Here is a 17,923-nt window from a genome sequence, read left to right as displayed (position 1 = left end):
GTTATTTACCACTGTTTATTCAAACTTCTCTGAAATAAATATGCATGTTCTTCATGGATTCATTCCTCATGACTATCTGTACTATCTGTACTAACTATATTTTAGTAAAAATAGCCTTGAAAAGAATGCAAATTGTAAATGTATTTCCTGGATGACATGAAGCCCTCAGAACTAAATTTTTAAACCAAATATATTCTGTTTACTACACTGTTTGTGATCCTTGCTTTAACCTCATGAAATGAGTGTCATCTCTCAAAGGGGAAATATAAAAACCCATAATTTCTGTCATGGCTTTTCAAGGGATGAAGAACATGAGCAAAAGGTTATTTCACGTACCTCCTTGCTCACCTATTTTGATGTTGCTCTCTGTTCAAATTTGGTATTGTTAATTAAATTCCTTCAAATGATGCCTTATAATGTTAAAAAACTCAACATCTTTGAAAGTGAGAAAACGTAGGGAGATGCTTTTTTTTTGGAAATCTGTGCATGTAATCCTCCCTTTGATTATTATAACTATAATTCTCTCTCCTCTCTGACATGCTTGACTTATTTGAATGCCAAACTGATGATCCAGGATTTTCCTAAATTAATAAAAATATGCTGAACATATTATTCTTTTTCTGGCTACATTAATAAGAACAAGGCTTTTAAAATAATAGACAAATTATCTCATACTTTTACAAAGCTAATGAAAACTTGCCCTAGAGGTGGAGAGAATGTAATGACTTTGTTTATAGTTGTCCATAATTTAGCAGAAGTAATGGTATTTATTAAGCACCTACTGGGTGCAGAGCACTATACTAAGCACTGGGAAAGAATATACAGATGGGAGTTAGACATGGTCCCTGTCCCTCAGAGGGTTCATAGCTTATCAATCATATTTCCTGACCACCTAGTGTGTTCAGAGTGCTCTGGGGAGTTGCCTTGTACTCAGAACAGTGCTTAAGAGAATACAGTGCAACGGAGTTGGTAGGCATTTCCCTGCCTGAAAGGATCTTACAGTCTACAATCTAGGATATTAGCTGTTGATAGAAGTACCATATTTTAAGAGTTTGGGGAACTGTTTAAACTTTCAGAAGGAACTCAAAATCTCGTGGTTCTACTCTTGTCACAGTAATCTTAGGAAATCTAGAAAAGTTTGAGTTTCCTCCTGTTAAATATTTTAAAGTTATTCTGCAATAATAAACCTGTTCCTTTTCTGCCTGGGATTAATGAAAATCAAAAGTAGATCTGGACCAGACATGGATCTGATAGGCTTTCATACAATGTTGTTTTTAATATTACAAATTTGAATCATAAGGGGGAGAAGGAGGTAACTAGTGGTATGGATTTTTCTGTTGCAATTATAGTTGCCTTTATAAACCCCTAAAAATTCTTCACAAAAAAATTAAATCTAAATATTAAGCCTACATATTGAAAATAACCTGAATCTATATAGAGTTATTACCCTCTCTAGAGTAGAGAATGAAGGACAGGGCAAGAAAATTCCTTAAAAAAATAGGTATTTCCTCATTACAGCTTAAACTTTTTTTTTTCCAGCAGAGGCAAGGGAGAAACTTGCAGTTGCTTTCCTGGAAGGTCACTTGCTGGGCAGTGACTGAAATTGGAAAATGTATTGTACTTTGTCTCTACTCTCTCAAACACCTAGTACCGTGCAGTGTTCTGCAAGCAGTAGAACTCAATAAATGTTAATATATCTGCCAACCTCCTTGTTTGCATAATCTCCGTTTTGTGGATAGCAACAGTATCCAATATGTGCAAGGGTAGATTTTTATAGTCTATTAACCTAAAGCTACTCTTAACATTTTTGTTCAATCTCAATCAATATTTGGTTTCTTCTGGACCATGTAGTTTACCTACTTCTGTCCTAGGGATGGCTGGTCATGGTTACTCATTTCTAAGTTGGCTGTGAAAGTTTTCTCTGACATATCCAGCTCCATGACAATGGTTTAGGCATCCCGGGATCATCAGTTGTTATCACAGAGTTGGTAACTTGCCATTGAGGTACATATGAAACGGGGATTGTCCCTGGAGTTTATGAGGTCAAATACAATAGTTTTTGTTTTGTTTTTCTTTGTTTTAATGGTATTTGTTAAGCACTTACTATGTGCCAGGCACTGTTCTAAGGCCTAGGGTAGATACAAGCTAATTAGGTTGGACACAGTCCATGTCTCAGATGGGTCTCACAGTCTTAACCCCTATTTTGCAGATGAGGTAACTGAAGCACAGAGAAGTGAAGTGATTTGCCCCAGGTCACACAGCAGACAAGTAGCAGAGTCAAGATTAGAACCCTGGTCCTCCTGACTCCCAATCACATGTGCTATCAACTAGACCACACTGCTTCTGTGTTCAGAAGTAGATCCCATTCTATTTTCTTGTTTATACATGCTTCCAGTATTCTAACTTTAAGATTTGAGTGAGACAAACATTTCAGGGGGCACCTTCCTAATAATGCTACTTGTTACAACCCCCATCTCTGTCTCTGAGGTCCATTAGGGTTTTGTCTTTCTATGGTACTTTAGAGATTCACCTCGCAGAGGTCCTTTCATGATTCACCTTGTTGAGGTCCCCACAATCTTAATCCCCATTTTACAGATGAGGTAACTGAGGCACAGAGAAGTTAAGTGATTTACCCAAGATCACACAGCAGATTAGTGGCAGAGGCAGGATTAGTACCTATGACCTCTGACTCCCAAGCCCGAGCTCTTTCCACTAAGCCATACTGCTTCTCAAATCTCCTTTGCTGAATGTTCTGGGCACTCCTGGTCAGATGAGACATTCACCCAAGAGGGCGTAGCTGACAACCAACTGAAATATCCTTAAAAACAATGTCTTAGGCCCCACTGTTGTGGGTCAGAAATGGGAATTTTAGCTTTTTAACTGAATAAATCCTCCTAATCTTGGAGCTTTGTCCGCCCAGGAGACTACTGATTGAATGGACTGTGAGCCCATTGTTGGGCAGGGATTGTCTCTATCTGTTGCCCAATTGTACATTCCAAGTGCTTAGGATAGTGTTCTAAACACAGTAAGAGCTCAATAAATATGATTGAATGAATGAATGAATGGTCCTTAAAGAAACAGTGCAAACCCTTATATATGAATGAGAAAAATGTGCAAGCGGATCAGAAGGTTCAGGAGTAAGTTGATGTGGTCAATAAGATCTGTGCTACATTTAGTACAGTGTTTGATGTCTAGTAAGCACTTAATAAATATCATCATCATCATTATTCAAATGTTTCATATATAGTTTCTCTCACACAAGTCGCAATTGAAAAATTAATCCAGGTACCATGGGAATGAAAATTTTTAGATTTGTGATTTTTTTTCCTCAAAAAAATTCCCATCCGTTAACAGAAATCAACAAATTAAAATTAATCTTCTAAGGCCTTAAGGAAACCCACCGCTCTTGGGTGAAGTGGGGGCCAGGTGCTAAATTTCAAACTTAACTCCATTCTCTAAATAAAGCCCATACAACTTTGTGTCTGAATGCTTTTTTACCTCAATTGGATGTGGATTTTTTTGGGATTCTACACCATTTATGGAACAACCACCTTAAAGGATGCTTTTGGCATTAACTTCAAAGGTCCTTAATGCTTTATGCCACAAACACTATAAACATCTCTTGAGTTCAAATTCTACAGATGATTCAACCAAACAATTGCATTATTGAACACTTAACTGTGTTCAGAGCATAAACCAAGTGGTTTGGACACTACAGTATAAGAGAACTGATAGAAATGACTCCTGCCTTCAAGAAGCTTACTCTCTAGTGAATTCAAATTCTATATTATCAGTAGGTTAATGTTTATATTGAACTACTCAGTATATGGCCTAGTGAATAGACCACAGACCTGGGCATCAGAAAGACCTGGATTCTAATCCCGGCTCTACCACTTGTCTGCTGTTTAACCTTAGGCAAGCCACTTAATTTCTCTATGTCTCAATTTCTTCATCTGTAAAATGGGATTAAGATTGTGAGCCCTATGTGGGACAGGGACTGTGCCAGAACAGATTATCATATATCTACTCCAGCACTTAGAACAGTGCCTAGCACATAGTAAGCACTTAGCAGCGTGGCTCATTGGAAAGAGCTTGGGCTTGGGAGTCAGAGGTCATGAGTTTGAATCCCACTCTGCCACTTGTCAGCTGTGTGACTGTGGGCAAGTCACTTAACTTCTCTGTGCCTCAGTTAGCTAATCTGTAAAATGGGGATTAACTGTGAGCCTCACGTAGGACAACCTGATTACCCTGTATCTACCCCAGTGCTTAGAACAGTGCTTGGCACATAGTAAGTGCTTAACAAATACCAACATTATTATTATTAAATATTGCAATTACAATTATTACTTTTCTTGATATTGAAATTAATTTAAAAATGACTAAAGGGCATCTTTCAGCTTCTGAGTCTTTTCCCCAAAGTAATGAGGAAATTCATAATTGTAGAAGAAAAATTGTGTATTTACCATCACGGAACACAGTGAATGAAACCAGTGATTTACTTAATAAATTTATCATTCCTCCTTTCCCAGTCATAGTGTTAATAATTTTGTAAGTTGCACCATAATATCTGAACATAGCATAGATGATATATTAAATTTATTCAAAAATTACTCAAATTAATTCATGTTGCAATGAGCCAAGACCCTGAATTGCATTGCTGATCAATTATGACAAGCTACTGGAAGCACAGATTCCTGAAGACAGCATTTTATATGTGAACACATCTCAGTGTTTACAGTAAAGTATGATTTTAAGGCTAGATTTGTTATAGCCAGTTAAGAAATAATTATGGTATTCTTTAAGTACTCACGAAGCAGCGTGGCTCAGTGGAAAGAGCACGGACTTTGGAGTCAGGGCTCATGAGTTCGAATCCCAGCTCTTCCACTTGTCGGCTGTGTGACTGTGGGCAAGTCACTTAACTTCTCTGTGCCTCAGTTCCCTCATCTGTAAAATGGGGATTAAGACTGTGAGCCCCACGTGGGACAACCTGATTCCCCTATGTCTACCCCCGCGCTTAGAACAGTGCTCGGCACATAGTAAGCGCTTAACAAATACCAACATTATTATTATTATTATTACTCAGTGTTGGAGTAAATACAAAGTAATTGGGATAGGCACAGTCCCTGTCCCACATTGGGCTCACAGTCTTATTCCCCATTTTACAGAAGAAGTAAGTGAGGCACAGAGAAGTAAAGTGACATGCCTAAGATCACACAGCAGACTCATGGCGAAGCTGGCATTAGAGCTCAGCTCCATCTGAATTCCAGGCCCTTGCTCTATCCACTAGATACGTTGCTTCTCTAAGTGGTCAAAGGACATTATTTGAATCCTAGCATACATCCATCAAATTCCACAATTCTGTTGAATGTTTTATCCATATCTCACCATCATGATATTAACATAATAACATAAGGAGGAGTGATACTACAACAAAAAAGGAACTAAACGTTTTTCCGGGTGTGATATCAGATTAAAGAAGTAGTGTTTCCTAGTGGATAAAGCATGGGCATGGGAGTCAGTGGACCTGGTTCTACCCCAGCTCTGCCATTTGCTTGCTGTATGATCTTGGGCAAGTCACTTCATTTCTCTGTGCCTCAGTTTCCTCGACTGTAAAATGGGGATTCAATGCCTCTTTTCCTCCTACTTAGATTGTGAGCCTATGTGGGACAGGGGTTGTGTACTAGCCTAAAATAGTGCTTGACACATAATAAGTGTTTAACAGATGCCATTTTTTAAAATCTTTGTGCCCATGGTCAAAAAAACTTTCCTGGAGTAATTGGTATACAATGTTGACTATTGTGGAATCTCAGTAATTTACATTGCTGAACTAGAAACTTCAAGTTCTCTTCGAGTAGTCATACCCACCAGTGTTGTATGTGGGTTTCAGATCATAATGGGGCAAAGAAGACGTGACCTTTGCTGTTCCGAACATCTGAGAAATGCAATGAATAACATCAAGAATTCTATATGATGTACAAAAAGCACAGAAAACTACCAATATGCCTATGCTATGGCAACTGAAAATTTTACCTGCCCTGAAAAGTTAATCAGGATACTAAAAATGCTTCTTGAGGCTGTGATTGAATGCTTCAGATTTGGAGGGACTGCTTCAGATTGATTTCCTATCATCACTGGAGTGGAGCTGGGTGCAGTAATAGATTCAGTTTTGTTTAACTCATTCTAATCTACTGTGCTTGAGGATGCAAATGGATCTGGAAGCTGGTGTCAGAATGCTATTCTTATCTTCTAGGAAATCATTTCACCTCAGCACCACAACACTCTTCATGTCACTCCTACAGAAGCTACTATATGCTGACGACTGTGTGTTGACAGCCTATGTGTGGGAAACCACTCAGATGATCATTAACTGCTTACAGAATCAGCAAAACACTGCATGAAAAGTTCTAGGAAGATCAAGGTTATGGACAATTCAGTAATTGTAAACTCCCTGGGGACAGGAATATCTTGTCTACCAACTCTACTGTACTCTACCAAGTGCTAGCTTAGTGATACGTTCCACGAATTTTCCATGACAATGCCTCTGTCTCCTGTTTTGGCATGCTTAGCTAATGGGTAGTCCTCTAGATTATAAATTCCTTGTGGGCAGGGAACATGTTTACCAATTCTGTTGTATTCTCCCAAATGCTTAGTGCAGTGCTCTGCACACAATGAGAGCTCAATAATTGATTAGTACAGTGATCTGCCCACAGTAAAGTCTCAAAAATATCACTGATTCATTGACCAACTGACTGATTTACAAGTCCACATCTCTCAAACCCTCTCAACTGCCAAAGGTCAACAACAATAGTAGAACTGAATGGTATCATGGAATTCTGTTATTTTCAGTAGCAATACTTCAATGATGCAAGGAAAGTTGGAAGTAGAAAACCTATTGAAGAAGGCTAGTGTGTCCTTTGAGAGATGCAAAGACACAAGATACCACATTCAACTTCTAAGGCAGGGCCACCAACTCTAGTGCAATATTTAATATTAATTGGAAAGGAAGAATCACAACCAATAAAGTTCTGAGATTTCAGCTCCTCCATCTCCCCCCTCAAGACACCCTTAAAACAACAACCACCCCATCCTACCTTAGTTGGGAGAGACAGGGAAGACAATGGACAACAGCAGTATGCTTAAACAACTACTCCATGTTGAGTTGAAATGGGCTGATCATAGAAGAGGTAGACAGAAAGAATACTTTAAAAAAGGGATGAAGCAAAGTCTTCATCAGTTTTCACCAAGGAAAAGAAAACAGCATCAGGTTCAGTGAGTTACAAGTGCAACAGTACAGCAAGGGACAATCTTTACACACGAGACACAAAAGGTTGTCATTCTCAAACTGGCTTTATCAGTCATATCTGTCCACAATTGAAAGAAAAATCTCACCTTCAGTTGTGTTTATTTTTAAACTCAAAGAGCAGCGAAACTTAATTAATGACTTCATTTAATTGCCATACCCCTGAAGACCCCAGCATATGTGCAAATTGCTTAAAAGAATAAATTGTGAGCTGTTAGGTTTGAAGTAGCTATCTGTACATTGGCAAAAATTATCTTCAAAAATCATAAAGGTTAAAAGCTTGTCCCCAGAGAATTTATGATTGAATAGATACTAAAAGAGATTGGAAAGCAGGGATTCATTGATCTCATCTAATCCTTACCAATTTACCAATTGTTTTGTATAATATTGTGAAAGAGGTCTTGTGATTTCTAGACCATCAGAGTGTGTTTACCGTTGTGGAAATTGCTTTGAAGAAGTAATTTTCTAAAGATGATTGAATAATTAGTATACAATGTGTACTTGGAGTTTTTTACCTAATTAACTTAATTTCTCATCACTCCTGTGCCACACAGGTTGGGCACACATTTACAAGTGCTTGAGATTCACCAACACTCATCCTCTGATTCCCTGCATTCTGGCTTCCAGTGTCCCCTATGCATGCACAATGAACAACTGGGAAGTCTGTAGATGGCTATTGAGCTCAGCTGGGATCAGCCTAGGGCAATCGAATGATTTATTTTTTTGTCTCTGTGTCAATTCGGAGATGAGCAGGGATTGGGTAGGAGCAGGGCAAATAGTCCTCAATATGAAGAGTTTAGCTGCATTTTGAGGCACACATAAATGTCTAGGAATCTAGGAATGTCAAAATTTGGCTATTCTTAGAAAACAATTACTCCCTGTCTGACTTGTGCCCACAAAATTAGGAAGTAGTACATACACATGGATGCCTAGAGTCATAAAATAGAACCTATCTAAGGCTGAGCATTATTCATGATATTTGAGTGAAATAGTAACATTTTCTTCTGTGCTGTAGATATCCATATTTTACTTCAAGCATCACATGGTCTAGTGGCTAGGACAAAGGCTTGGGTGTTAGAAGGTCATGGATTCTAATTTCAGCTCTGCCACCTGTCTGCTTGTGACCTTGGACAAATCACTTCACTTCTCCAGGCCTCAATTATCTTATCTGCAAAATGGAGATTGAGACAGTAAATCCCTTTGGGATAGGGACTGTGTCCAACCCGATTTGCTCGTATCCACCCCAGTGCTTAGAACAGTGCTTGGGACATAGAAAGCGCTTAACAAATACTGCAATTATTGTTACTATCATTAATTTTGGAGCAAATAATATCTGTGTGTTAGTGAAAGGAATCGGGGGCTAAAAATGAGTGCAGATAGCAAACACACTAAGAGAACATTGCATTTGGCAGAAAATCCAAAATTCTGACTCAAATTTTTTTTCCTTTGTAGATATTAACTCTTTTCAGGTGGCATTCCCCAGCTAATTTCCACTGTCCTTGATCATTTCACCCCCAGGACTTATGCATAGATTGATTCATAGGTCCATTTTCTCAATAATTTGTTTTTATAAAGTCATATATCTAAACTTTTTCCCTATTCCAAAACTCGTATATAGTATAGATCTGCCTGTCTTTTCAATTCAAGTGAAGCTTCTTAAGAGCTGAGTCCATATATTTTACTTTTTTTGTAATCTTCCAAGATCCTAATCATGAGATCTGTATAACGTAGGCCCGTAAATACTATTTAGTGAATGAATAACTCTCAACACTGTACTAAATATGGGAACATCAACAGGAAAATGTCAAAATCTGATTATCTTTTGTTTCTACACCCTTACAAAAGAGAACTTTGATACACCCAAACCACTTTACTCTCAAGCCTTTCAGAGATGCACTAGGATATGTGACCTTTAGGTATTTGATATTCACCCCACCCAGAACCCCACAGCCTTCATGTACATATATTTAAATTATAATGTTTCTTATTTATAATAATGTCTATCTCACCCTCTTTAGTGCAAGCCTGTCATGGGCAAGGAATGTTCAATCATTCATTCAATTGTATTTATTGAGCACTTTCTGTATACAAAGCACTGTACTAAACTCTTGGGAGAGTACAGTATAATGATTCATCTGTCAACTCTATTGCACTGTACTCTCCCAAGCACTTAGTACCATGCTCTACACCTAGTATGCGCTCAATGAATACCACTGTAATTAATTGATTAATTTATTGATATGGAAATTGAAGTGAAGATTTGCAGGGTAACTGTGGTGCCCAAATGTCCTTGACTATGAGATTTGGACTTATCTCAGATACCCCATCCAGCAAATGGGAAGGGGTGTATGTGTGTGTTTGTGTGTGTGTATGTGAGTGTGTGTGTTTAGCAGCAGTGGTGGTGGTTGTTGTTGTGTCTGCCATGTCTAGAATTAAAGGTACTGTGAGCCCTATGGGGGACAGAACTGTGTACAATAGGATTTTTGGCTTCAGAGCTCTCCATCACCTTGCCCCCTCCTATCTCACCTCCTTTCTCTCCTCCTACAGCCCAGCCTGAATAGTCTGCTCCTCTGCCGCTAACCTCCTTCCAGAGCCTTGTTCCCGCCTGTCCCACCATCTGACCCCTGATCCACGTCCTACCTCTGACCTGGAATGCCCTCCCTTCTTACATCTGCCAAACTAACTCTCTCCCCCCTCTCCAAAGCCCTACTGAGAGTTCACCTTCTCCAGGAGGCCTTCCCAGATTGAGTCTTCCCTTTCCCTCTGCTCCTCCTCCTCTCTCCATTGCCCCTACTCCCTCCCTCTGCTCTACCTCCTTCCCCTCCCCACAGCACTTGTATATATTTGTACATATTTATTGCTCTATTTTATTAATGATATGTATTTATCTAGGGTTCTATTTATCTATTTTGATGGTATTGATACCCGTCTACTTGTTTTTGTTTTATTGTCTGTCTCCCCCTTTTAGACTGTGAGACCGTTGTTTGGCAGAGATTGTCTCTATCTGTTGCAGAATTGTACTTTCCAAGAGCTTAGAACCAGGATCTGCACAGAGTAAACGCTCAAACGATTGAATGAATGATTGCTGTTTATGCCTATGCTTAGCCTGGTTCTTGGTACATAGTAAGATCTTAAATAAATGCCATCACCATCATCATTATAACACACTTCGGTTTAGCACCTAAAGTGGTGGGGGGGTGAGGAAGAGGAAGGGAGGAGGGGCAGCTTGAGGAGTGACCAAGAAGAAAGAAGGGCAGGGTGAGTGATTGGCTGGAGAGGGAGGTGGGGGTTGGAGAGGAAATTGATTCACTTGAGTCAAGTTTAGTAATCTGGGGAATGTCAGGAACAGTGATGCAGATAAGATCAGGCTGTGCATGTTGTGAGAAATCTGGGTCATAATTATATTTAATTGTTCATTTGTTTTTGTTTATAAAATTTGTCCTGTGTGCTTTTGCCAATTATATTTATGATATTGCATGTCTGTTTGGCTCCTCCTCAGGGGCAATGGCCATGTCTTTCACTGTTACTGCATGTAAGTGCTTAATATTAGGTGAGTACTTCATTCACATAAATGATGCTCCTCCCAACAATATGGAATGGAAAGTTAGTCCATACGATGATCTTTTTAGCCTCACGAGGATCCATCCATAGAAATGTCATTGTCAGTAGTGCCATCTTTGAACCCGCTGTCAAAAACGCCAAAAGAATGAGTCGGAGCTGAATGAAATTGCTCTATTAATGAAAGCTAATGGACAATGGGAAGAGAAAAATGTTTTTGTGGAAGCTTTGCAGGGATAAGGCACAACACATGATGAACATTTGCTTATAATCCCTTACATCAAGCTGTTAATTCTCTAGAAAGGCATAAGCAGAGAGAGTTTCTTATTAGAAGTTAAGATCTCTATTTTCACACTGCAAAATGAGACCTGAGTTTTAGGGATGGAGCTAGATGCTCCCTCCTGAGTTCTGTTCTCCTAGTGAATATTGTAACCTGTCTGCTCTTTCGCGGAACCAAGGCACTAGCTCTACAGGACTTGCTTTGCTTTATCTGCCACAGTCTTCCCACCTGCCTGGGCCTTTGTTTACTTTAGTTTCCTGTATAGGCCTTTGTAAATTGCTGGGACCATGAAATCCTAGGCTGACAGAAAACCCTCCGGCCTTTCCTCAACTCTAAAAAGGGTTGAAACTTTCTTCACAGTACAGCTCAAGCTGTTTGCACTATAAGCAAACTCTGCCCAAGAAAAATTAATTTTAAGATACAGTCCCTCCTAGCAGGAGACTAATAAAGTTTACTGAGCCATCATAGTTTGGGGGATGGGAGGGGATAACGAAAAGCCATGCTCCAAACCTTTTTAGATGCAAACAGATGTTTTGCAGAACAGAATACTTGTCTCAAGGGAAACACAATCCATAGATTCGGGTTTTAAATGGTCCTAACTCACCAAAATCATGGAAGTAAAAAGAGGAAGAATTTTTCATGTGATGGGAGTTTTTTTCCCACATTTACTTTTCTTGCTTCCTTTATTACTGACCCCTTTATTACAGAGCCACATAAAATGAAAATAATTCATTAGGGTTTCAAGTACACTCTGTTGTGAAGCTGGAAAATGCATCATAGTAGTAGTTGTATTACTGTAAAGCAGGAGCTCAGGAAAATAAGGTCTTTGGATCTTGGAAAATATAGGCACAATATCTGGAGCCAGAGATGCTCTATCCAGATCAGACTGATTACACACAGCCATAGCCTCAAGAACTGGTAGCTCATGTGTCTTTAGATGGGAGAATCAGAGGTAATAACTCTCTGCATTTATAGATGAGTACCTAGCTTTGAGCTCACTAAAAGATACACAAGTTATAGTATTACCTAGATGGTCTCATCTTTTACATTAGCTAGCTTTATTATTCTTAAAAAAAACTCACATCACCAGTGCACAACAGAATAACCTGGAAGGAAAATAATAATAATAATAATGTTGGTATTTGTTAAGCGCTTACTATGTGCAGAGCACTGTTCTAAGCGCTGGGGGAGATACAGGGTCATCAGGTTGTCCCATGTGAGGCTCAAAGTTAATCCCCATTTTACAGATGAGGTAACTGAGGCACAGAGAAGTTGTGACTTGCCCACAGTCACACAGCTGACAAGTGGCAGAGTCGGGAGTCGAACACATGACCTCTGACTCTGAAGCCCAGGCTCTTTCCACTGAGCCACGCTGCTTCCCATATTCCCATATTCCCATGAATATGGGTTTCACTGGGTATTTCAGAAGATACCTCAGGACCAAGGCATTATTACATTTCAACATTTTACAAATGCCATTAAAATGAACAGAAAAGCAAATTTTCTTAGCGGGAACTAACAGGCATTATGAATTTCTTATTTCGACTCTAAGAAAGCTATATGTTCAAGTTATTAGAAGGAAATCTGAAGGAATCTTTTATGCTTGTAATACTATTTAGCTGCATAATAGAATTGAACAAGTATGGTCCAGGCAGGTAGATTTGCTCTTAATAGTTATGTGACATCATGCCATTCAAGAGGGAGAGTTTAGCATGTGAAATTAATGATGACTTTTTGTTGATATTCATGGTGAGGCAGATGCACAGGAAACCAACTAACATTCCCTATAATTTGACAGTATTTTTTCCAAAGAGTTTGAAAGGTGCTGGGTACTTTTTACTTAATGCTCTCCTACTGATACCTAGAGTTATTTTCTGCTATATTTCCAACCTTCTCATTGCCAGAGTTTCCTTGGTCTCATTCATTTACAGTGAAACCTTTTTTTTGTCTCAAAGCTGGGTCTTTCTAACCCTGAGCTCACATTGGCTGTGAAGCATACAGACTCTTTTTACTGAGATTCTAGACTGTAAACTCGCTGTGGACAGGGAATATGTCTACCAACTCTGCTATATTGCACATTCTCAAGTTCTTAGTGCAGAGCTCTGCACACAGTAAGCTTTCAATAAATACTATTGATTGATTGATTTAGATCTTCCCATTTTTTGTTAATCAGTTTAATTCCAAGAGATGGATTATAAAAAGATATTTCTATTAACTGAGATTGCTAAGTTGGAGTTCAGTGTCTTCACTATTTCTATTAAATTCCTGGAGCATTCCCCCTGCATCTCTTTCCTTCCCTTCACTCCCATTGCCCATCAGTCCCTTACTTCGACCCAACCAGCCTCCATTTCTAAAATTCCCAAATCACGATTTGATTAAAATGTCCCACTTAGTATATGTGATAGCAAGCTACAGGTGAAGCTTTCCTCTCCATACATAGTGCTATCATGCTGATCCAAGCATTTATCCTATCCCACATTGACTATTGTATCTGCCTCTCACTGACCTTCCTGCGTGTCTCACCCCACTCTTGTCCATATTTGATTCTTCTGCCTTATTCAGTCCATATCTCCCCACTCCTCAAGAACCTCCAGTGGTTGCCCATCCACCTCTGCACCAAACAAAATCTCCTTACCAGTGGCTTTAAAGCACTCAATCAGATTGCCTCCTCTTACCTCAGGTCCTAGAGGAGCACCTGCATATTCTCTGTGCCCTGATCTCATATATCTTACCTCGGATCCCTTTCCCACACCCTCCCCCTAGCCTATAACTTCCTTCCCTTCCTTATATGCCAGACAACCACTCTCCCCACCTTCAAAGCATTATTAAGGTCACAGCTTCTCAAAAAAACCTTCCTCTATTAAAACCTCTTTTCCCTGGCTTCCTCTCTCTTCTGCATCAACCAAGCACTTGGATCTGTGACCTTTGGACATTTGATATTCACCCACCTTCAACCTCACAGACCTTAGTTGCATATCCAGAAATTGTATATTATAAATTATTTATTTTAATGTCTGTCTTCCCCTGTATATTGTAAGTTGGCTGTGGGTAGAGAATGTGTTTATTTATTATTGCATTTACTCTTCCAAGCACTTAGTACAGTGTTTTATACACAGTAAGTGCTCAATAAATACCATTGATCAATTGATGAAGCCCTTTTTCTAATATCTCTTGTTTATTTAAACAGCAATTCCTGAGTTTGTCACCCAAGTCAATGTTGCCCTGGAGGCTTTGAACAGGAACTCCATGGATCTCTTTGATGACAACCGGTTTGTGGACATCTCTAAGAAGGTGTATGATACAATTCATGATATCAGGTGTTCTGTAATGATGATTAGGGTAAGTTGGACTAATTGTTCTATGAAATATTTAAATATGCTCTTAAACAGTTTGTTTAGGAAGAACAACAGGATTTTTAAGGATTATAATTTCAATAATGAAATCTATTAGACTTCTAGAAGTTCAAGCATTCCCTTTTTAATGGAAAAGTTGAATAATTGTAAATTTAATTGCAATTCAGATGTGTCGTCCTGTAAGATTTTCAGGTTATATGTCAACACTTACAATTCTGCATTTTTGTTGAGTTGAGAGTGAAGTGAAGGCCAATGTGAAATATGTCACAGAAATATGTGTGTTGATCTTGTAAAGAGAGGAACTAATTTTTCTCCATGGTACTGTCTGAGCTTGGCAGTAGATGCACATATGGAGCTAAAAAACATTTCAAGGGCTGAATCCTAACATTTTAGAAAGAAAATTTCGAGGAAGCTCAAGAGGTCATCTAGCTCAGCATCCCACCTCAAAGGCCCGACAGTGCCTCTGCATCATGTTTTCACATTCTTACCTAGTGAGTAGTCCTCCAGGTGGTAAGATCACTGTGGGCAAAGAATGTATCTACCGATTCTGTTGTACAGTATTCTCTCAAGCGCTTAGTACAGTGTTCTGCATACAGCAACTGTGCAATAAATATCATTGATTGATTTATAATGAGTTGCTATAATCAGCATTGTACCATCCACCCCTTTCTTTAGTAGCCTACTGCATTTATATTTGGTACAGACTGACTATACATATTTTTTTGTGGACTGACCAATTGCTAGAACACTTCTGAGTTTTATCTTATTTACATTATGGAATTTTATTTATTTTAAGGTACTTGTAAAGTGCTTACTATGTGCCAGGCACTGAACTAAGTGCTGGGGTAGATACAAACTAATCACAGTCTTAATTCCATTATGCACATGAGGTAACTGAAAAACAGGAAGGTGAAGTAACTTGCCCAAAGTCATATAGCAGACAAGTGATGGAGCTGGGATTAGACAGTAGGTCCTTCTGACTCCCAGGTCCGAGCTCTCACCACTAGGCAACGCTGGTTCTTACTACATGCTATATCTACTAGGCACACTGCTTCTCATCTCATATTTCATATTATATCATAATTTCTATGTTATACATCTGTTCTCCATTTGCTGACTCATATGCAACATGTGATCTGCTAATGGTCCATTCATTCGTTCAATTCATTCAATCGTATTTATTGAGTGCTTACTGTGTGCAAAGCACTGTACTAAGCGCTTGGGAAGTACAATTCAGCAACAAATAGAGACAATCCATGCCCATAATGGGCTCACAGTCTAGAAGTGGGAAGACAGACATCAAAACAAGTAAACGGGAATCAGTAGCATAGACTTTCCCTCCTACTTGTGCCTGGGACGTCTTAACTCATATAGCTACTAGTTTGTATTTTTCCCATTTAAACTTAATTCTGTTTTTCTGACTCCTATCTCTCCTCTTTCAAGTCCATTTTGTGGATTTCATTATGTGGCATCTGCAAACTGACTAGCGCTCACTGTGTACTTATTCAGACTTTCATAAAGGAATTGCGTTCCATTACCACTAGCCCCACAGATGACTCTTCTAAGGCATTCAATGTGACCTTTTGAAAGCCTGGGATGACTTAACAGAGATAGTAGGATTCTACTTTCACCAACTAGTCCATTTGTCCTCTTATTACCTATACCACATCAGTCAGACAGTTATGATCATTACTATTATTAATTATTATTGTTAAGCACATACTATGTGCCCAGCCCTGTTTTGGGTAAACATAAAATAATCAGATTAGTCTCAGTCGCTGTTCCACACAGGGTTCACAATCCAAGTAAGAGGGAGTAGGATTAAATCCCCATTTTACAGATGAGGGAACAGAGGCACAGAGAGATTAAGTGGCTTGTCCCAGATCACACAGCAGACAAGTAGCGGAGCTGAGAATAGAACCTCTGACTCCCAGGCCAAGTAGGGGTCCAACTAAGTTTCACTACCCTAACTTCTCTTAACCTTAAAGAAAGCTTGGGATGGAATCCCACCATTACCAATGTCAAAGGATGGCATGCTTAGGGAACTATCTTGATTGGCATGCCAACTGTTCATCAAGGCTGAGATCCTCAAACCTTTTCCAGGGGTTATGGCACTTCTGGCCCACTACTGCTACTGCTTTCTTGGTCATGTGACCACTTCAGAGCCCTAAGCAGTAACTCAGGGGACCTGGTCAGGAATGCAAGGATTCAGAAAGTTTCTCTGGGGTCTGGTTTTCGTCATGGAGCAGTGCTCCCCTAGGGAAGCGGTATGCCTTAGTGGATAGAGCATGGGTCTGGGAGTCAAAAGGGCATAGGTTCTAATTCCAGCTCTGCCATATATCTGCTATGAGATCATGGGCAAATCACTTAACTTCTCTGTGCCTCAGGTACCTCTTCTGTAAATGTGGTATTTAAGAGTGTGAGCTTCAATGTGGGACAGAGACTATTTCCAACCCGATTAACTTGTATCTGCAGGAACACTTAGAATGGTACTTGGCACATACTAAGAGCTTAACAAGTAATATTATTATTATTAATTATATAGATAGTATTACCCCTACCCCTCTATAGACCATTTTTGGCTATTGATTTCTGGTCTGGACCCCAAGTTGAAAGTTGTTGATGAGAATATTATGCTGTAGAGAAAATTACTCTTCCTGCAGTTAATGTATAGGTATTACTTTTGCTGTTTCCCATTTATTCTTACTCTTGTATTTGTTAAACACTCACTCTGGGTCAAGCACTGTTCTCGATACAAGTTAATCAGGCTGGATGCTGCCCCAGTCCAACATGGGGCTCACAGTCTAAGTAGGAGGGAGAACATTTTACATTTTACTTTCCCATTTTACAGATGAGGAATCTGTGGCCCAGCGAACTTTAGCGACTTGCGCGAGGTCATTCAGAAGGTAACTGACAGAGCTGGTATTAGAATCCAGGTCCTCTGCCTCCCAGGCCCATGCTCTCTCCACGAGGTCATGCTGCTCCTCACTAAATAGATTATCTAGAGGACCCCTTACTATTTTATAGAAGGAAATTTAAATGGAGCAACAAAATTTGTTCTACACAAAACTATTTTCATTGCCATCCAGTACACCACATTATTATATGTGACTGCAAATTAATCGATTTGCGTGTTACTGGAATTCAGGAGTGAAAGGGAAATTTTGACTGCAGAGTTTGCCTGAGCACTTGCAGGTTTCCAGGTGTCCCTCTGATGGAAGATGTAGCAATGTCACTCTCAAAGCACCTCTAAATCCATCTCACTGCTTTGATGTAATACAAGACTGAGTTTGGCACTGTACAAATGTTTAAAAAAAATTCTCCAAAACCTTTTCACATTCCATGTGCTTTTAGCATTTATTCCAGTCAGTAATTGTGAAATTTCACACAGATGATTTGGCAGTTATACTGGAATAATAAGCACTTAGTACA

At 39.3% G+C, this 17,923-nt stretch overlaps 1 protein-coding gene across 1 annotated transcript in view; it reads left to right on the top strand.

Moving 5' to 3' along the window:
* The window catches only part of CTNNA3 (catenin alpha 3), a 1,377,490-nt gene that overhangs the window by 1,055,206 nt on the left and 304,361 nt on the right, over positions 1–17,923 (top strand). The window contains 1 exon segment of the mRNA XM_039911548.1: positions 14,326–14,477. Within this exon segment, the coding sequence (XP_039767482.1) occupies positions 14,326–14,477 (152 nt within the window).

The sequence above is a fragment of the Ornithorhynchus anatinus genome, chromosome 3, assembly GCF_004115215.2.
Source record: "Ornithorhynchus anatinus isolate Pmale09 chromosome 3, mOrnAna1.pri.v4, whole genome shotgun sequence".
NCBI lineage: Eukaryota > Metazoa > Chordata > Mammalia > Monotremata > Ornithorhynchidae > Ornithorhynchus > Ornithorhynchus anatinus.
This window is presented reverse-complemented; position numbering and strand designations above follow the sequence as displayed.